This window comes from Pholis gunnellus (genome assembly GCF_910591455.1).
Source record: "Pholis gunnellus genome assembly, chromosome: 2".
In the NCBI taxonomy this organism is placed as follows: Eukaryota; Metazoa; Chordata; class Actinopteri; order Perciformes; family Pholidae; genus Pholis; species Pholis gunnellus.
This window is the reverse complement of record NC_136536.1, coordinates 339,209-359,336: the sequence shown is the minus strand read 5'-3', so window position 1 is coordinate 359,336 and position 20,128 is coordinate 339,209. Positions and strand designations below refer to the sequence as shown.

Below are 20,128 nucleotides of genomic sequence, written 5' to 3'. Positions count from 1 at the left end.
TCTTCTTCATGTGTTCTTTGTGTCTCTGAGGTGACGATGTCCACGTTGTCTGAAGGAGTGACAGATGGAGGTAAAGATGGGGGGGTGAAGGAGGGAGACGCTGACCTCCACGTGACCTCCGCCAGAGACTGACTTTATGTGATGAATCTCTTGAGGACTCGACAGGAAGAGACTCAAACTGAAACCTTCAGAATAAATATATTTTTAAAAGGGAAAAAAGAATGTGATGTAGTACAAAGTGTGACCTTTGACCTGCGTACAGGTGTGGACTGACCTACCTGTGCGGAATGCAGCTGACCCGACCTCACAGCACCTCGGTCGGGTTCAGCCTCCCTCCTCCTCCTCCTCCTCCTCCTCCTCCTCCCTCCTTCTCCACTCAGTTCAGCACCATGAGGTTCTCCTACCACCTCAACACCTCGACAGGACCGGCACACAGTAGCTCCGCTCACAGGACAGGTGAGTGACCAGAAGATCATTAATGAAAGAAACAGTCCTCATCCTTAAAGCTGCATGAACAGAGTACCGGAGCGGTTAGTGTACAGAGCGCCGGAGCGGTTAGTGAACAGAGCGCCGGAGCGGTTAGTGTACAGAGCGCCGGAGCGGTTAGTGAACAGAGCGCCGGAGCGGTTAGTGAACAGAGCGCCGGAGCGGTTAGTGTACAGAGCGCCGGAGCGGTTAGTGAACAGAGCGCCGGAGCGGTTAGTGAACAGAGCGCCGGAGCGGTTAGTGTACAGAGCGCCGGAGCGGTTAGTGTACAGAGCGCCGGAGCGGTTAGTGAACAGAGCGCCGGAGCGGTTAGTGAACAGAGCGCCGGAGCGGTTAGTGAACAGAGCGCCGGAGCGGTTAGTGAACAGAGCGCCGGAGCGGTTAGTGAACAGAGCGCCGGAGCGGTTAGTGAACAGAGCGCCGGAGCGGTTAGTGAACAGAGCGCCGGAGCGGTTAGTGAACAGAGCGCCGGAGCGGTTAGTGTACAGAGCGCCGGAGCGGTTAGTGTACAGAGCGCCGGAGCGGTTAGTGAACAGAGCGCCGGAGCGGTTAGTGAACAGAGCGCCGGAGCGGTTAGTGAACAGAGCGCCGGAGCGGTTAGTGAACAGAGCGCCGGAGCGGTTAGTGAACAGAGCGCCGGAGCGGTTAGTGAACAGAGCGCCGGAGCGGTTAGTGAACAGAGCGCCGGAGCGGTTAGTGAACTGAGCATTTTAATTCTGTCTTCAGTAAGTTTTTCATCTGAAACAATTCAAATGAAAAACTTTATTCTCTTCAATGAAATTTCTACTCTTGTTTTTTAAAGTACAAATAATTTCTTCTTGAAGTCATTTCTACTTCTGTTTCAGCTTTTAAACCCTTTTTTTAGCACTGAAATGTATTTCTGTATCGTCATCAATGCTTGTGTCTTTAGGGTTCTCATGCTTTTAGCTCCATCAGCTGTTATAAACTGCATCACATATCAGATACACAACGAACATGTGACACGTTTTACACACAAAACCCAACGTGTGTGAAGTCGATGCAGCGTCCTCGTTGACCTCCAGCAGCAGAACATGTAGATATGAACCAAGAGCTGAGGGTTAAAAATAGACCTGTGTGTGTGTGTGTGTGGGGGGGGCAGGCAACACATAGTTATAACGTCGCTGGTTCAATTCCATCCTCGCATCTCCTTAATTAAATCTCGTTAACATAAAACTGTTAATGTCCTTCAAACCAGACGAACAGCTGATCTTTGTACAAAGACACATCAAGGACACACACACACACACACACACACACACTCTCTCTCTCTCCATTCATAGTTGTCCTGGGGGGATGGACGAGCAAGCTAGTCTCTGTTTGGGTCACTAGGTCGCTCACTGTTGCTCTGTGTGTGTGTGTGTGTGTGTGTGTGTGTGTGTGTGTGTGTGTGTGTGTGTGTGTGTGTGTGTGTGTGTGTGTGTGTGTGTGTGTGTGTGTGTGTGTGTGTGTGTGTGTGTGTGTGTGTGTGTGTGTGTGTGTGTGCGCTCGTGCGTGCGTGCGTGCGTGCGTGTGCGTGCGTGTGCAGAGGGTGCATTTGTTTTTACTTCACCCAGATGTATTGAAATGTTTGGGTGCATTTGTTTTTCACACTCAGACGGGTGGAGTTTAACTGTCTCTCAGCGCGGACAGTTCAGTAACCTGAGGGTGCGTTTGATTCAGTTGTGACTCCGTCTTCCTCAGTGGGGGGGGCGGGTGTTTGTTTTAAGTAACACCGAGCGGTGGGGGGGGTGTTTCATTCGAGCGTAGACGCTGAAAACCTGGAGGGTGTTTGTTTTGGTCACCCTGTCTGTCTGTCTGCTCTACAGGATCAGCAGCTCTTAAACTGGGTGTGTTTGATTTTGTTCATTGTGACCTGACCCAGCTGTGGGGTGGAGTTACATCAGCTGTGTCTCTGTCTGAAGGTCAGGAGCGCTTGTTTCGCTGCAGGGACCAGCCTGTTGAGCTGTAGGAACACGGTGATGATTCTTTCAGTTTGAAGTCAAACTTTGATCTTCAAACTGACAACAACATCTGTACTGTCTCTTTAAGGTCAACGTAACTTGGTGGTCTGGTTTAACTCAACTAAACTGGTTTAACTAACCTGGTGATCTGGTTTAACTCAACTAAACTGGTTTAACTAACCTGGTGATCTGGTTTAACTCAACTAAACTGGTTTAACTAACCTGGTGGTCTGGTTTAACTCAACTAAACTGGTTTAACTAACCTGGTGATCTGGTTTAACTCTACTAACTGGTTTAAATAAACCAGATCCTCTAAACTATGAAGCTGCTCATCAATTTATTAAATCAACCAGAATATTTATCTGGTTATAAAACGTTCACATAAAGGGGCGGGGTTAGTAGAGTTTTATAAAGAGAAAACTATAATTTGAGATAAATATAAAGAAGTTAAACTAATAAATCAGACTGAGACCTGCTCCACTCTGACTGTGATGTCATCACTCTAGCGCTGAACATTCCGTGCAATACACACCCATCTGAAACGGACCCAAAATGTTCCTGAAACTGAATCTGTGACTTCATGAAAACTGTGCTAGCTATCAGAATGTCCATTTGGCTCAATAACGTCCAGCGGTTTGCCGACGTTTTAAACTTTGAATCATTGTTCTACGTTAATGTTTGGATCCTCAATATGGGCCCAACGTCTTCACGCCGAAACCTCATTTAAGTGAATGGAGAAATTTAGCTCCAATTTTCGGGAAAACCGCTGGACGAATCTCTCTAGGAAATGGATTGCACACGATTCCCGATCAGGCCGCACGTTTTGATGTATTTTTTGCGCAGGTGTTGGCAACGCTGTGTGAGGAGAAGCGCGGCAAACTTTTGTACTTTCGCCCGGAAGAATCTGGTGATTATGATTCAGGCCGATAGATTTACTGCCTTTGTGCTACAAAACCACACTGAATAATAATAATAAAGCTTATTTATAGAAAACATATCAAAACGAGCATCACAGTATTTCACAGACAGAACGCACATTTTTACATAAATCTATATTTACCAGTGTTGGGCCGTGCATGTTGGACCTTCTGTGTCCTGCTGCAGGTGAGTTTCCTCCTAATAACCTCATGATGACGCATCAATCCAGCAAACCTGCAGCGGATCCACACGTTCCACCACACAAGAGCACGAGCCATTCAAACACTATTCATACAAACCACACCATAGACAAATGAACAGTAGTGACGTTACTCTGTAAAAACACTAATGTTTGTGACTTACTGAAACTTAAAGAGTTTAATCCCAGTACATGGTTTCAGTAAGAAGTCCTTCTGGGTTCATGGAGCCATGATGTCAGTGGATCCTCATCAGTTGTATCTCTTGTGGAGATGTTTCCCTGTGAACGTGTTCGTTGAGTTGTAGATCCACTCGAGTCTCTCCGAAAGTGTTCAAATGCTATGGTGTCCTCAGGTTAGCATAGCATAGCTCCAAACCAGCCATAACATGTGCAACGCTTCTCCGACGCTGTCAGCAAGAAACACGTTCATACAAATCCTCTTCCTGCTGAGTCAGCGCTGCAGCTGTGTTCACTGACCATTTCTCACCATGTCCAGCTTTTCCTCAAACGTCTTTCTTGAGGAAGACGTTGTCAGAAACTCCGCCACTGAATCCGTTTCTCCTCCTTATTCAGCCGTTGAGTGTTGAAAAAACAAAGCTAGGTAAAAAAATAAATAAACTACACCAAGCAAAACCCTTAAAATGTTCTAATTTCTTCCATATCTTTCAATTTGAACTCTTACTCCTCCAACTAAGCTCTGCTGGCAAGTTAAGTTTTGTTTCACAATAGTCACGTGCTCGCCCACTGACCAATCACAGCACACGCTGCACCTCACTGCAGAGTTCCTGGAAACTGAGCTGCACGTAATGCTGACGTAGCTGTAGGCCAGCTAGCAGCTCTGACACGTCAAAGAATACGCCCAACATGTCAAACTAAAGATCTGATTGGTTGAACACTATGACGATCAACAACATCGTCCCCATTCACTTAACCTGCACATGGATTCACTGGTGAGTCTGCAGGCCTGGGGCCTCTCTTCTACCTAGAGACACAGAGGTGAACTCTGATTGGATCAAAGCTCTACTTAAAACAAGCTGCACTGAAGCAGAGCAGCTGAGGAGCACAGTAGCTGTGCAATGAGAACATAAGATAATGGGAACAATATTTATATAAATTATAATACATGTAGTGTATTTAAGAAACATGATTAAATTATAAAATAGCTCTAACTTTGTGATTCTGTCTAGGCCAGCAGAGAAGGCTTTGCAGGCCCTGACGGCCACCACTGGCATATATAAACAAACATGAATAAATCGGAAGGAGATCTGTAAACTACAAGTAGCCTACAGATCTAACAGGAAGTGACTGTTTCTGTGACTTCCTGTTTGTTCTTTGAAAGCTGGAAACTGTCCAACTTCACCGCTGAAGATGATGATGATGATGAAGAAGATGATGAAGATGAGGTCTGATCTCGTCTACTTCATAGTGAGAAGTAGCTCATCTAAAACGAGCCTAATAACTTGCTGTCATGTTGTGACTCATGTTTCTGTTGGCCAATCACAGAGCAGCATGACAGTAGCCTGTTAGACTGATAGAAGAGGCCCCGCCCACCAGTTCCTCACCTGTACAGGTGACTTAAAGCTTCTCAGTCAAAGATATTTAATGAATCATGCTGAGATTCATTTCAAATGATTCATGTGTTGATCTGAGAAGAGCTGAAACACACACACACACACACACACACATAAACACACAAACACACAAACACACATAAACACACACACACAAACACATACCACATACATACACACAAACACACACGTAAACACACATAGTACAGACATATACACACACACATCTCTCTTAATTTGTTGTCAAGGCAACCAAAATGGTGGAGCGAGAGAGACCGCCCCCTCCCCCCCCCCCCCCCCCCCCCCCCCCCCCTCCTCTCCCCGCTCACACACCGGGCAGCCCTCAGAACCAAACCGAGCGGATCTAACCTCGTTACCCGTCCTGAAGCCGCAGCTCGTCGGTCTGCTGTCGGTCCGTGAGCCGGTCCGGACCGGTCGGTTTGTGAGCGTGTGTGTGTGTGTGTGTGCGCGCGCGTGTTTCTTCCTCGTACGTGGACCGGGAGAGCCGCTCTCTCTCCCCAACACTATTTAATGACCGGATTCGTGTTCTGCTGCGCGATGTACATGGACAGAAGCAGCCTGCGAGGTGAGTACCGAGTACTGTGTACTGCGTGTACTGCGTGTACATGTACACATCTGCACCGTGTACCCATTTACCTGCTGATCGCCTTGCTGCACGAGCGCGTGCACACACGCGCGCGCCGAGCTGCAGCCTCGTCGCACCGCTGCGTCGTCTTCTCGAGTTTTATCTTCATTTATGAGAATAAATCTGTTTATTGATAGTAATCTGTGACATACGCGCGCTCCCAAAGGGTGTCGTGCACGTGCACACAGACTGACCGACATCTCGCCGCAGTGAATGTCGGGTAGTGTGGCTGCATGATGCAGATGTTCGATCCCCAATCACATGTTGAAACGCGACCGATCGATGTGATCATTATTATATTTCATCACTAATATTAATGATCCGACCGATGTCAGCTGATCAGCATGTTTGATTTCACCAGACACACAGAATCCAAGCTGCCCTGTGTGCGTGTGCGTGCGTGTGTTACTGTGTGTGTGTGATTTTATTGATCAGCTCTTAATCCATTGATTTGAATCATGGATGCTGATGAAGACGGTGTGAGTGATTAGTGTCGGTTTGTTTCTGCAGACAGACGGACACACCCCCCCTCACACACACACACACCCCCCCTCACACACACACACACCCCCCCTCACACACACACACAAACACACACACACACACACACACACACACACACAGTGTTTTAACCCTTAAACTGGTGTAAATGATAAGATGTGTCCGACATGCTCCTCACATGTAGACCTGTGATCTGGATCTGATATCAGATCAGGATCATGAGAACTCGTGTTGAACCAAATGGTTCAGACCTCGTCTGGAGGTCTAGTCTGCCATCAGATCCCAGACCTCGAAGACCCTAAAGGTCTCCTAAAGACCCACTAGAACCACGGAAATAACCTTGAGGACTTTGTGACCACCAAAACCTCTGAGTCCCTGAAGGACCATCAGAACCTCTTGAAGCTCGGTCGGTACCAGAACATAAAAACAGCTCAGTGGTTCCACCTCTCATCCAATCAGCTTCTAGCAGCTCACAGATCTCTGCTGACCTTTGGTAGACACACAGGTTCATTACTCGTCCTGCGACAGCCACAAATGACAGATGTTTTTCTTTTTCATCAGATCATTTGATTTATTGATTGCTGTCAGGATGTAAAGACAATTTCATCAAATATTACCAACAAAAATGTTGCTGTACCAAACCGGAGCTTTATTTACCCTTTAGAACCACCTAACAGCTCTAGAATCTTCTAACGGATAACTAGAACCATTTACAAGACCCCTTGAACCTCCTGAGTACTAAAACCTCCTCCAGGCTACTATCACCTAGAGCTCCCCAAGGACAACTAGAGCAACCTTAAGGGTATTTAGAACCTCAGCAGTAAACACTAGAACCTCATCAGTGAACACTACAACCTCGTCAGTAAACACTAGAACCTCATCAAAGAACACTAGAACCTCATCAATGATATTAATGAACACTAGAACCTCATCAAACAACACTAGAACCTCATCAGTGAACACTGGAACCACATCAATGTAAACTAAAACCACATCAATGAACACTAGAACCGTATAAATGAACACTAGAACCTCATCAATATAAACTACTAAACACTAGAACCTCATTGATGAACACTAGAATCACCTTAACGGCATGTAGAACCTCATCAATGAACACTAGAACCTTATTAATGACCCCAAGAACATCATCAATGTGAACTAGAACCTGATATATGAACAATAGAACCTCATCAATAAACAGTCGAACCTCATTGATGAACACTAGAATCACCTTAAGGGCATGTAGAACCTCATCAATGAACACTAGAACCTTATTAATGACCCCAAGAACATCATCAATGTGAACTAGAACCTGATATATGAACAATAGAACCTCATCAATAAACAGTCGAACCTCATTGATGAACACTAGAATCACCTTAAGGGCATGTAGAACCTCATCAATGAACACTAGAACCTCATCAATGAACACTAGAACCTCATCAATGAGCACAAGAACCTCATCAATGACTCCAAGAACCTCATCAATGAACACTAGAACCTCATCAATGAACACTAGAACCTCATCAATGAACACTAGAACCTCATCAATGAACACTAGAACCTCATCAATGGACACTAGAACCTCTTTGATGAACACTAGAACCTCATCAATTGACACTAGAACCTCATCAATGACTCCAAGAACCTCATCAATGAACACTAGAACCTCATCAATTGACACTAGAACCTCATCAATGACTCCAAGAACCTCATCAATGAACACTAGAACCTCATCAATGAGCACTGGAACATCCTCTGTGACGAGTGGAACTCATTAAAGAACAAGTAGAACCTACTGTTGCCTCCTCTCTATTTAAAGTAGATACGTTCTACAGTAGAACCAACAGACCGTGTTGATTATCACACATCTTTGTTCTAACAGTGTTTATATTCTGAAGTCATTTGTATTCATTTTGACTGAGTGTGTCTGTCTGCATGAATGAATGCATCGCCTCTATTTGATTCTATTTGAGTCTATTCTGTTCAGTAGACTCTGCTGCACCAAAGCAACACACATCACTGACACACGCGTGTGTGTGTGAAGGTGACAGTGGTGCTGCAGCAGACTGGACGTCTTAAAGAAAGAAACATTTCTAGTAAACCCTCTTGTTGTCCAGTACAGAGACGGATCCAGGACATGGCTAGCATAGCTTAGCATAAATACTGGCGGCAGGGGGAAACTGCTAGCCTTGCTAAAGGAAGGATTCTGGGTAATGTAGGGTGTTGAACCACTGACGGGAGAATAAAAATGACTGACTGTTGGTCTGAACTGAGGAAAATCAATTTAATGACTGAGACTGCTGTTATTAACAGACCACACACACACACACGCACTCACACACACACATATACACACACTCACACGTACACTCACAAACAGACTCACACATGCACAGACACGTACTCATACGCACACACACTCACAAACACACATCTGCTTTACATTAGCCTGTTGGTGTTTTCCCATGACCTCTGCCCTCATGTTCACATCTGTACACACAGCAGCTCCACTACTGCTGCTGCTCTGACTTTCATCTTTTTAGTTCCATCGTTTCTGTCATTGTTTGTCAATCTGCTTGTTTTATTGTTGTTTTGAGATCATTTTACGCTTCAGTTTCTGTTTTTTAGATCAGTAAACAGTCAAATGTGGACATCGTCATGGTGACGTCTCTGGTCGGTTTGTGGACGTTGTGAAACAAAAGTTCGGAGATTTGGCCGTCGCCATCTTGTTTTTTTGCAACCAGTGAACAGGAAGTGACCATATATGGACTGAGGAGGAGTGACGTACAGACGCCGTATACGTCTCTGGTAGAGACCTGTCAATCACTGTGTAGCCCCGCCCCTAAAGCATCCCCTGCTTTATGGTCTGTGTGACTCTAAATGGACCATCATTTACTAAATGAACATCATGCTGTATTGAAGAAGACTTGAAACTAGAGATTGAGACCATAAACTCATGTTTACAATGTTTACTGAGGTAATAAATCAAGAGAGAAGTAGAGTCATTTTCTGATAGACTTCTATACAACCAGAGGAGTCGCCCCCTGGTGGACACTAGAGAGAATGCAGCTTTAACATGAAGATGCATCACCCAATCAGATGGCCAGTTTCCTCTGAGGTCATATCCATTGATGCTGAGGTCAGAGGTCGTCTTTTGTCTCAGAGATCCATCAGCCTGATTGGATCCTCTCGTTATTGATCCTCTAACCTGCATTTTCATTGGTGTCTTACTAAACGATTAGGACCAAGAGAGGATGAATAACGTTCTCCACAGCAGCTGTTGTCGTATTGATGATCCGATAGCTTTCTGATTTCTCATGAATAATCAATGAGTCTGAGCCGAGAATGAAAACAGCGACTCAGCAAAACAATAAATAAATACTTGAACCGGAACTAAAACGCTGCTCATGACGACTGTTTCTGTAACTCACCTGTTTAAATTATAGTCAGGCTTAAAGTCAGATGGAGGGCGTGGCCTCTTTGAATGACAGGTGGGTGTGGCCTCAGCTGCTAGCTGTGTAGCTGCTATGGTGACGTGTACTTTATGGTGGATAACGTTAACGTTAGCATACCTCTGGGTAGCATATCCCGTAGCTACTTAGCCTAGCTTGTTAGCCTGGTTAGCCTTAGCTAGCTTGGTAGCTTCAAGCTAGGTGGGCGTGTTTCAGAAACCTCTTGATGACGTCACAGAGACTTCGTCTGTGTTTTATACACTTTATATACAGTAGTTTCTGTTGATGAAGTTGTGCTGGAAGACGTCTGTTAGCATTGGGAGGGATTCACCAGCTTCACCACAGAGTTCTCATGTTGGGGGTCTACAGTGTTAACAGGAGGGGCCCCAGCACACAGCCCTGGGGGGCTCCGGTGTTGGGGGTCTGTTTGTGAGGAGGTCTAAGGTTGGGCATACTCCCAGAACCCCTCCAGTAGTCTTGCGAGGGTAAAGAGCTGGTCCACTGTTCCATGGCCGGGACGGAATCCTCACTGCTCCTCTTGAATCCGAGGTTCGACAAACGGTCGGAGCCTCCTTTCCAGCACCCTGGCATAAGCCTTCCCCAGTAGGCTGAGTAGTGTGATACCCCGATAATTCGAGCACACTCTCCGGTCCCCCTTTTTGAAAATGGGAACCACCACCCCGGTCTGCCAGACCATGGGCACTGATCCCGACCCCCATGCGACACTGAAGAGGCGTGTCAGCCAAGACAGCCCAACAGTGTCCAGCGCCTTCAGCATCTCAGGGCGGATCTCATCCACCCCCGGCTCTTTGCCACCAAGGAGCTTTTTGACTACCTTAGTGACCTCTGCCAGAGATATGGGTGAGCCCCCCAGGTCTTCAGAGGACATGTTGGTCGGGTTTAGGAGTTCCTCAAAGTGCTCTTTCCACCGCCCGACGATGTCCCCCGTCCGGGTCAGAAGTCCCCCCCCCCCCCCCGCTGAGAACAGCCTGGGGTAGGCCCTGCTTTCCCTTCCTGAGCCGTCGGATGGTTTGCCAGAACCTCCTTGAGGCCAAACAAAAGTCCTTCTCCATGGCCTCCCCGAACTCCTCCCATGCCCGAGTTTTAGCATCCGCGACCACGGCAGCTGCAGTCCTTCTGGCCTGCCGGTACCTCTCAGCTGCTTCAGGAGACCCCTGGGCCAGCCAGGCCCTGAAGGTCGCCTTCTTCAGCCTGACACTTCCCTCACCTCCGGTGTCCACCACCGGGTTCTCAGGTTGCCGCCACGACAGGCACCGATGACCTTCCGGCCACAGCTCCTAGCGGCCGCGTCCACAATAGAGGCTTTGAACATGGTCCATTCGGATTCCATGTCCCCAACCTCCCTCTGGATGTGTGAGAAGTTCTTCCAGAGGTGGGAGTTAAAGACCTCCCGGACAGGGTCCTCCGCCAGACGTTCCCAGTTCACCCTCACTATACGTTTGGGCTTGCCGGGTCTTTCCAACCGGTTCCCCTGCCATCTGATCCAACTCACCACCAGGTGGTGATCAGTTGACAGCTCTGCTCCTCTCTTCACCCGAGTGTCCAAGACATACGGCCGCAGATCAGATGATACGATTACAAAGTCGATCATTGATCTCCGGCCTAAGGTGTTCTGGTACCAGGTACACTTATGAGCCACCTTATGTTGGAACATGGTGTTCGTTATGGCCAAACCGTGGCTAGCACAGAAGTCCAATAACGAGACACCACTCGGGTTCAGATCGGGCAAGCCGTTCCTCCCAATCACCCCCCGCCAGGTACGTGAGCGTTGAAGTCCCCCAGGAGAACTATGGAGTCGGCAGGCGGCGCCCTTTCCAGGACCCCTCCCACCGACTCCTAGAAGGCCGGATACTCTGAACTGCTGTTTGGTGCATAAGCACAGACCACAGTCAGAGCCTTGCTCCCCGCAACCCGTAGGCGCATGGAGGCGACCCTCTCGTTCTCCGGGGAGAACTCCAACACAGTGGCTCTCAGCCGGGGGCTCGTGAGTATCCCCACTCCCGCCTCTCACCTTGGGCAACTCCAGAAAAGGACAAAGTCCAAACCCTCTCCAGGAGCTTGGTTCCAGAGCCAGTGCTGTGTGTGGAGGTGAGTCCAGCTCCGGCCCCGTGAGCGAAGGCCCGGCCACCAGACGCTCGCTGACGAGCTCCCCTCCTGGGTCTGGCTCCGGGAGGGTGCCCCGGTTTCCCTGGTCCGGGCGAGGTGACTGAAGACCGTGGGCTGCTGGATAAACACAACGAATTAAAATGATAAGACCGGCATGAAAACAAATATAAAATGCATAAAAAAATACAACTCAAAATAATGAATCAGTGGAGCCCTGAGCTGGTTTCTCTGCAACGAGACGGTCCCATCTGGGTTAATGGGAGACAATGACATCCGAAGTGTGTTCCTCACGTCCAGTCTACTGCGTTTTGTTTTGATTGCTGTCACTGCAGAACATCCCGCTTCACAAAGAGGATGTGCGAAATGGAAGCAGGGTTTTCAGTGTTTTAGTGGCGATCTCACGATATTCAGCCTTGATTTTAATCAAAACACCAGCAGAGTTGTTGTCTCAAACATACTTTTAAGGCCACCGTCATCTACAACCTCCAGCAGCTGAGCTTCCTCTGTCGCCACATATTCTGCAGAGCGGACTTGGCGCGTCAGAATTACTCCTGATATTGTCTGTTAAATGAAGCTTTCTTTTTCTTGGAAGTTGTCGGCTCTTCTTCTCTCTCCTCTTTCAGACTATATAAAATGAAAAATAATATTAAAAAAATGGAAATAATATAAGTTATTTATTCTTTCTGTGCGGCCCGGTGGTTGGGGACCGCTGCTCTGTGTCATAGGGTCACCGTTCTGTCCCCCCTCCCCTCAGGTCCCTCCTCCTCCAGTCCTAGTTTGCTGACTCAGAGTGTGTCTCTGGAGCCGTCCTGCTCTCCGTGCGGCCACCAGGGGGCGCTGGACGCTCCCCAGGGGTCCAGCTCCTCGTCATCGGGCCCCTCCTCCCTGGAAGGAGGGGCGGAGCTAACAGAGCCCTGCCGCCGGCCGGAGCTGCCAGCTACCACAATAACACCACCGAGCAAGAGCAGACCGCCGCTGCCCGGACCCAAACCTCAGGGTAACAAACTTTATTTAAATTGTAATATTTACATTTATTTAAAGACATGATCGATGACTCGTATTGATCCTCCACAGTCCCCCCAAAGCCCCCCCACCTCCAGCAGCAGGCGGCGGTGTTGAGGCCACGCCTCCGGGTGCCTGACAAGCCCCTCCCCCCTACCGCGCCCTGCAGACCCCTCCCAGCGGACCCCTGGGGAGTACGGAATCCGCCCACTCGCGAAGATGGCACCGCCTCCCCCACCTGCGTCCTGTCACTCATCGAGAAGTTTGAGCGGTGAGTTGTGATTGGTCAGAGGAGGAAGTGATGTCATCGTTAAAGACTAAAATGAGATGTTATAGTGTGTGTGTGTGTGTGTGTGTGTGTGTGTGCGCAGCGAGCAGATCATTGTGGTTCCTGACATCACCGGGGGGGCTCTGTGTCCCCGCCTCCCCGACCCCCACTCCTCCTCCCGACCTTCATCACCACCATCGTCTTCATCACCCACCCCTCCCCCACCGGATGAGGAGCCGCCCTCTGAGCTCAAAGGTCATGATGACATCACACTGAGGGGTGACGATGATGATGATGAAGACGACGATGACGATGATGATGAGCTGGTGGCGGCGTGTCGTGACGACCTGCACCAGAAGCGTCTCTCCATGGAGTCGGGTTACAGCGCCTCAGAGAAACACCTGGAGGATGACGTGGTTGCCGTGGAGATGAGAGAGCAGCTGCCGCTCCTCGACCAATCAGAGCTCCCCTCGGAGCGTCTCTCCCTCCCCTCCTCACAGACGGAGGGCAAGCTGGCCAATCGGGACAGTGGCATCGACAGCATCAGCTCTCCGTCACACAGTGAGGAGCTCTGCTTCACCGGCGTAGACGAAGGGGGCGTGGCTTATCCCTGCAGCCCCGCCCTAGTGCCCCGCCTCTCCAGCTCGTCCTTGTATGCGGGGGAGGCACGGGTGGGTGGGGCCAGGGGGAGGAGGGAGTTCTCTGAGGAGGGAGACAGCGACCTGGAGGAGGAGGAGGCGGAGCTAACGCTGGTGCTGCCCCACCCCAAGACAGACAGACAGGACTCTGTTGAGGTGAGACAGGAAGTGACACCTACAGGCTCCATTCACACCTGGTGACACACTGAGGACACATGTCCGCGTGCCCGTGTGTCTGTGCCTACAGGTCTACATGTCGCGTGTCTACATGTCCGCGTGTCTACATGTCCGCGTGTCTACGTGTCCTCGTGTCTACGTGTCCGCGTGTCTACGTGTCCTCGTGTCTACGTGTCCGCGTGTCTACATGTCCGCGTGTCTACATGTCCGCGTGTCTACGTGTCCTCGTGTCTACGTGTCCGCGTGTCTACGTGTCCTCGTGTCTACGTGTCCGTGTGTCTACGTGTCCTCGTGTCTACGTGTCCGTGTGTCTACGTGTCCTCGTGTCCGCGTGTCTACGTGTCCTCGTGTCTACGTGTCCGTGTGTCTACGTGTCCTCGTGTCTACGTGTCCGCGTGTCTACGTGTCCTCGTGTCTACATGTCCGCGTGTCTACGTGTCCGCGTGTCTACGTGTCCGCGTGTCTGCATGTCTACGTGTCTACATGTCCGCGTGTCTACATGTCTACGTGTCTACGTGTCCGCGTGTCTACGTGTCTACATGTCCGCATGTCTACATGTCTGCGTGTCTACGTGTCCGTGTGTCTACGTGTCTACATGTCTACATGTCCGCGTGTCTACATGTCCGCGTGTCCAGATGTCTACGTGTCTACATGTCTACATGTCCGCGTGTCTACATGTCCGCGTGTCTACGTGTCTACATGTCCGCGTGTCTACATGTCCGCGTGTCTACGTGTCCGTGTGTCTACATGTCTTACATGTCTGCGTGTCTACGTGTCTACATGTCCGCGTGTCTACGTGTCTACGTGTCTACATGTCTACATGTCCGCGTGTCTACATGTCCGCGTGTCCAGATGTCTACGTGTCTACATGTCTACATGTCCGCGTGTCTACATGTCCGCGTGTCTACGTGTCTACATGTCCGCGTGTCTACATGTCCGCGTGTCTACGTGTCCGTGTGTCTACATGTCTTACATGTCTGCGTGTCTACGTGTCTACATGTCCGCGTGTCTACATGTCCGCGTGTCTACGTGTCCGTGTGTCTACATGTCTTACATGTCTGCGTGTCTACGTGTCTACATGTCCTTGTGTCTACATGTCTGCGTGTCTACATGTCTACGTGTCTACATGTCTGCGTGTCTACATGTCCGCATGTCTACGTGTCTACATGTCTACGTGTCTACATGTCTACGTGTCTACATGTCTGCGTGTCTACATGTCCGCATGTCTACGTGTCTACATGTCTACGTGTCTACATGTCTGCGTGTCTACATGTCTACGTGTCTACATGTCTACGTGTCTACATGTCTGCGTGTCTACATGTCCGCATGTCTACGTGTCTACATGTCTACGTGTCTACATGTCTACGTGTCTACATGTCTGCGTGTCTACATCTCTACGTGTCTACATGTCCGCATGTCTACGTGTCTACATGTCTACGTGTCCTTGTGGAAGTCCAGTGTTGTGTGTCACATGTTCACCAGCTGTGAACGGGGCCTTAGGTCACATGACACAACAACCAAACATCACATGATGTCCTAGAGAAGGACGGTGGCCTGTAAGGGACACATGTGGTCTTTTAGAAGGAGACGCAGTGTAAAGTGAAACATGAAAAGAACACAAACAGGAAGTGGTCCTTTTATTTGGATTATCATTAGTAGTAGTAGTAATATCTTTCTCTCTGTCTCTCTCTCCTTGTCTCTCCTTGTCTCTCTGTCTCTGTCCAGCTGTCTGTCCAGCAGAGGGTCTTCAACATTGCTAACGAGCTACTGCACACAGAGATCGCCTACGTCTCTAAGCTCCACCTCCTCGACCAGGTGAGTCACCTGCTGCTCACCTGTCACAGAGAACCTCCTCTGAGTTCACTGGTTGCCTGGTTGTGATCAGGTTGTATATATATATATATTGACGGACTGGTGACTGGAGGTGCAGCTGTTGGTGTACAGGGAGGAGAGCAGAGGGGAGAGAACGCAGCCTTGGGGGGAACCGGTGCTGATGGTCCGGGAGGCTGAGACGTGTTTTCCCAGCTTCACGCGCTGCTTCCTGTCAGACAGGAAGTCTGTGATGCACTTGCAGGTGGAGTCGGGCACGTATAGCTGAGAGAGCTTCTTATGCAGCAGAGACGGGATGATGGTGTTGAAGGCAGAGCTGAAGTCCACAAACAGGATCCTGGCGTAGGTTCCTGGGGAGTCCAGATGCTGGAGGATGAAATGAAGGGCCTAGTTGACTGCGTCGTCTACAGACCTGTTGGCTCTGTAGGCAAACTGCAGGGGGTCCAGGAGTGGGTCAGTGAGGGTTTTTAGGTGGGACAGGACCAGGCTTCAAAAGACTTCATGACCACAGAGGTCAGGGCGACGGGCCTGTAGTCATTGAGTCCTGTGGTCCTTGGTTCTTGGTTCCTTGAAGAGTGAGGCATGAGCCCCTGCTGGGCTGGGGGGGGGGGGGGGGGGGGGTGGTCTGGGGCTGGTTGATGGGGCTGTGGGGGATGGAGTCAGGGTTGCCCCATTGTCCATCAAAGCGACAGTAGAACTCGTTCAGCTCGTCTGCCAGGTGGAGGTCGTTCATGGAGTGGGGGGGTTTAGGCTTGTAGTTGGTGTCTGAGGTCTCTCCAGACAGAAGCAGAGTCACTGCTGAGAGCTGGTGTTGCAGTTTCTCAGAGTACAGATGTTTAGCGTCTCTCACCGCCTCACTAAACCTGTACTTTGACTCTTTGTAGAAGTCCTTGTCCCCACTCCTAAATGCCTGATCCTTGTTCTGCTGTGAACCAGGGTTTGTCGTTGTTGTAACTCACCCTGGTGCTTGATGGAACACAGCTGTCCTCACAGAAGCTGATGTATGAAGTCACAGCCTCTGTGAACTCATCCAGACTGTTGGTAGCAGTCCTGAACACATCCCAGTCTGTACAGTCCAAGCACGCCCGAAGATCCTCCAGAGCCTCACTGGTCCACTTCTTGAGTTTCCTCACCACAGGTCTACAGAGCTTGAGTTTCTGCCTGTAAGCAGGAATCAGATGGACCATGACGTGGTCAGAGAGTCCCGCTGATTGTGGTGTAGCAGTGATCCAGAATGTTCTCCTCTCTGGTTGAGCATTTAATAGACTGTCTGTATTTAGGGAGTTCATGGCTGAGGTTTCCTTTGTTAAAGTCACCAAGGACAATAACTAGAGAGTCCGGGTCGGTCCGCTCCACACAGTATCTGTTCGGCGAGTGTCCGCTGTGCCTCCTGCACGTTGCCCTGCGGCAGCATGTAAACACCGACCAGAATGAATGAAGCGAACTCACGGGGGAGTAGAAGAGTTCACAGTTTATAATGAAAGATTCCAGATCAGGAGAACAGTGCTGCAGAACCACTGTCACATCGTTGCACCAGCCACTGTTGGTATAGAAACAGACTCCTCCACCCTTCGATTTGCCGGAGAGCTCCGTGTTGCGGTCCGCTCTGAACAGCTGGAAGCAGAGTCCGGTATCGATCCACAGAGCCGGGTCTCAGTGAAGCACAGAACGGAGGATGAAGAGAAGTCTCTGTCTCTCCACACCAGTAGCTGAAGTTCGTCCAGTTTGTTGCACAGTGAGCGGACGTTTGAGAGAAATAAGCCCGTTTCCCTCTCCTACGGCGTTTCACTGCATGAGCTAAGGTGAGCGCACCTTTGACTAGAATGTCCAGTAATTCCACAGAAGTTAGCAGAAAAGTTGGAATTCAGTCCGCTGGAGTTGTTCCCCTGATGTTCATGAGCTCATCTCTGGTGAAAGAGCTCCGAGTATCAAAAACAACACAAAACAAAGCCACCAACACGTCGAGGCCGCCGTCCGTGGCGCCATCTTGATGTAAGGTTTGTATTTAAATTCATCTCTGACACACATGAAGATAAAGTTGTGAACACGCTGAATATCTATGATCAGAATCATTATAACTGTGTTATAACTGCTGCTGTGTGAAGAGAATCCTGCTGTTAACAAGAACCTGATGAGTTTAACGTGTTTACACCAAATGTTGTTGACCTTTAGTTCATAGAGCAGCTTTAACATAGAAGAGCTCAACACACTACTTTAGATTCATTATGAACTTTAGGGCTGCAACTCACGATTATTTTAATAATCGATTAATCTGTCGATTATTTGTTCGATTAATCGGATCAAAAAACAAAAAACAAAAAAGCATTAGTTTCCAACCCTTTAATCACAAACAGAGCCTCAGTGCACATTCACAGAGCAACACATCTTCACAAAGTGCACAAACAGGTTGAACATCCCTGAGCTGTTAAAGTCATAATTAAAATAATAAGTGGACTAATATCAGGAGTGGGGTTCAGCGGGTTTACCCACGCCTCTCAGTGAAGGGCAGACACGCGCTGATCCATCAGTGTGGCGCTGCAGCCCCGGACCTCTAAGAGCATCACAGACCTGTTGTTGCTGATCTCGTGAGGCTGAACGCCACTCGTCCCTCTAAAGGTGCATCACACCAAATGCACGCCGCGTTCATCGCGTTCATGGTGTGAACACACACTGTCCGCCATTAACCGTGGAAAAAACCACCTCTATTTCTGCTCAGTACGTGTTGTGGAAGTCCCAGATATCACGGACAGTTCAACGGCTTTCAGGCCGATAAGCCACGCCCCCTCTCCGGCGCGTCCAGCGCGATGCACGCGGATGAACACAAATAGTCCCCGGAGAGACCGGCCGCGTTCATCGCGTTTGGTGTGAACACACCTTAAGAAGCTGGACGCCGACCGCACGAGGCCGCGTCACTACTCAGCATGCCGGAGTCTCGTTCGTTACCGGAATGAACCAGACAAACCGCTCCACCGACTAAGAAGGCCATGAACCTCCACCACAGAGTCCAGAGAGCATCAACCTGTCCGTCCTCTCCGTGGGGCCGTGAGGTTCCCCGGCCGTCCCTCTGAATCACGGCCCCAGTTCAGAGAAAAACCCACAAAATAGACCCTGTAGCCACACTGGTCATAAAGAGTCCACGCTTCTTCCTGATGTTCACGTTTATTATTGTCCTCTCATGAACACCGGGAACACTAGAGACACCAAACAGCTTCATGTACAAACAACAAAGACACAAATACTCTGTCTCTCATCACCTACAAGTACAACAGCACTTTAATGAGTGAACTGAATACACGTCACCGTGTTCTGGTGGACCAGCAGTAGAATAACAGACGGGGAACAACACCCGCCATTTCTCATCTTTCTGAGCTCCGCTTAACTTCCGGTTTAATGGTCACGTTACAAAACAAAAGCTCGTCTATCATCAGTAAAACAACGGCAACACGGTTACGAGTTTAACACAAGGTACCCACAATGGCAGTAAATGTAATTATTATAATTGCAGAAATAAACTAAAAATAATACAAATCGCGTAAATCAACTTCCGGATCCTGTTCCGTTATTCACTCAAACATCTCCGACACAACGAATCGATAATGAAATTCGTTGCCAACTCTTTTAATAATCGATTTTTATCGATTTTATCGATTGGTTGTTGCAGCTCTAATGAACTTTAACATAACAAAGAGATTAATCGACATTAAACATGTTAATCGTTGCGCAGCACTAATATATATATAAATACACGATACAAGCTTCCAGATCACCTGATCAACGATCCTACACACCTGGTTACCATGACAGCCTGTCTCTCTCCTCCTGCAGGTGTTCTGTGCTCGACTCCTGGAGGAGGCTCGGTCTCGCTCCTCCTTCCCCTCTGACGTCGTCCAGGGAATCTTCTCTAACATCTGCTCCATCTACTGCTTCCATCAGCAGTTCCTCCTGCCGGCCCTCCAGAAACGCATGGAGGAGTGGTGAGAGCCTCCTCCTCCTCTCCTCCTGCTGGTTCTCCTCCTCCTCTTCCTCCTCCTCCTACTGGTTCTCCTCTTGTTGGTTCTCCTCCTCTTCTCTTCCTCTTTCTCCTGTCCTCCTGCTGGTTCATCTCCTCTCCTCCTCCTGCTGGTTCTCCTCCTCCTCCTCCTCCTTGCCTGGACTTGACTCCTCTTCTCCTCCTCAGGGACTCTAACCCCCGGATCGGGGACATCCTCCAGAAGCTCGCTCCGTTCCTGAAGATGTACGGAGAATACGTGAAGAACTTTGACCGAGCGATGGAGCTTCTGAACATCTGGACGGAGAGAAGCTCTCAGTTCAAGAGCATCATCCAGGAGACCCAGGTGTGTGTGTGT

General features: G+C 49.2%; 1 protein-coding gene across 1 annotated transcript in view; it reads left to right on the top strand.

Annotated features, from left to right (window-relative positions):
- Positions 1–287: 287 nt before the first annotated feature.
- The window catches only part of fgd1 (FYVE, RhoGEF and PH domain containing 1), a gene marked incomplete at both ends in the record, with an annotated part of 26,813 nt that continues 6,972 nt past the window's right edge, over positions 288–20,128 (top strand). The window contains 9 exons of the mRNA XM_079175238.1: positions 288–456; positions 2,313–2,451; positions 5,639–5,721; positions 12,622–12,864; positions 12,942–13,140; positions 13,241–13,931; positions 15,678–15,767; positions 19,608–19,756; positions 19,960–20,116. Of these exons, the coding sequence (XP_079031364.1) occupies positions 288–456; positions 2,313–2,451; positions 5,639–5,721; positions 12,622–12,864; positions 12,942–13,140; positions 13,241–13,931; positions 15,678–15,767; positions 19,608–19,756; positions 19,960–20,116 (1,920 nt within the window). The remainder of the gene's footprint in view (positions 457–2,312; positions 2,452–5,638; positions 5,722–12,621; positions 12,865–12,941; positions 13,141–13,240; positions 13,932–15,677; positions 15,768–19,607; positions 19,757–19,959; positions 20,117–20,128) is intronic.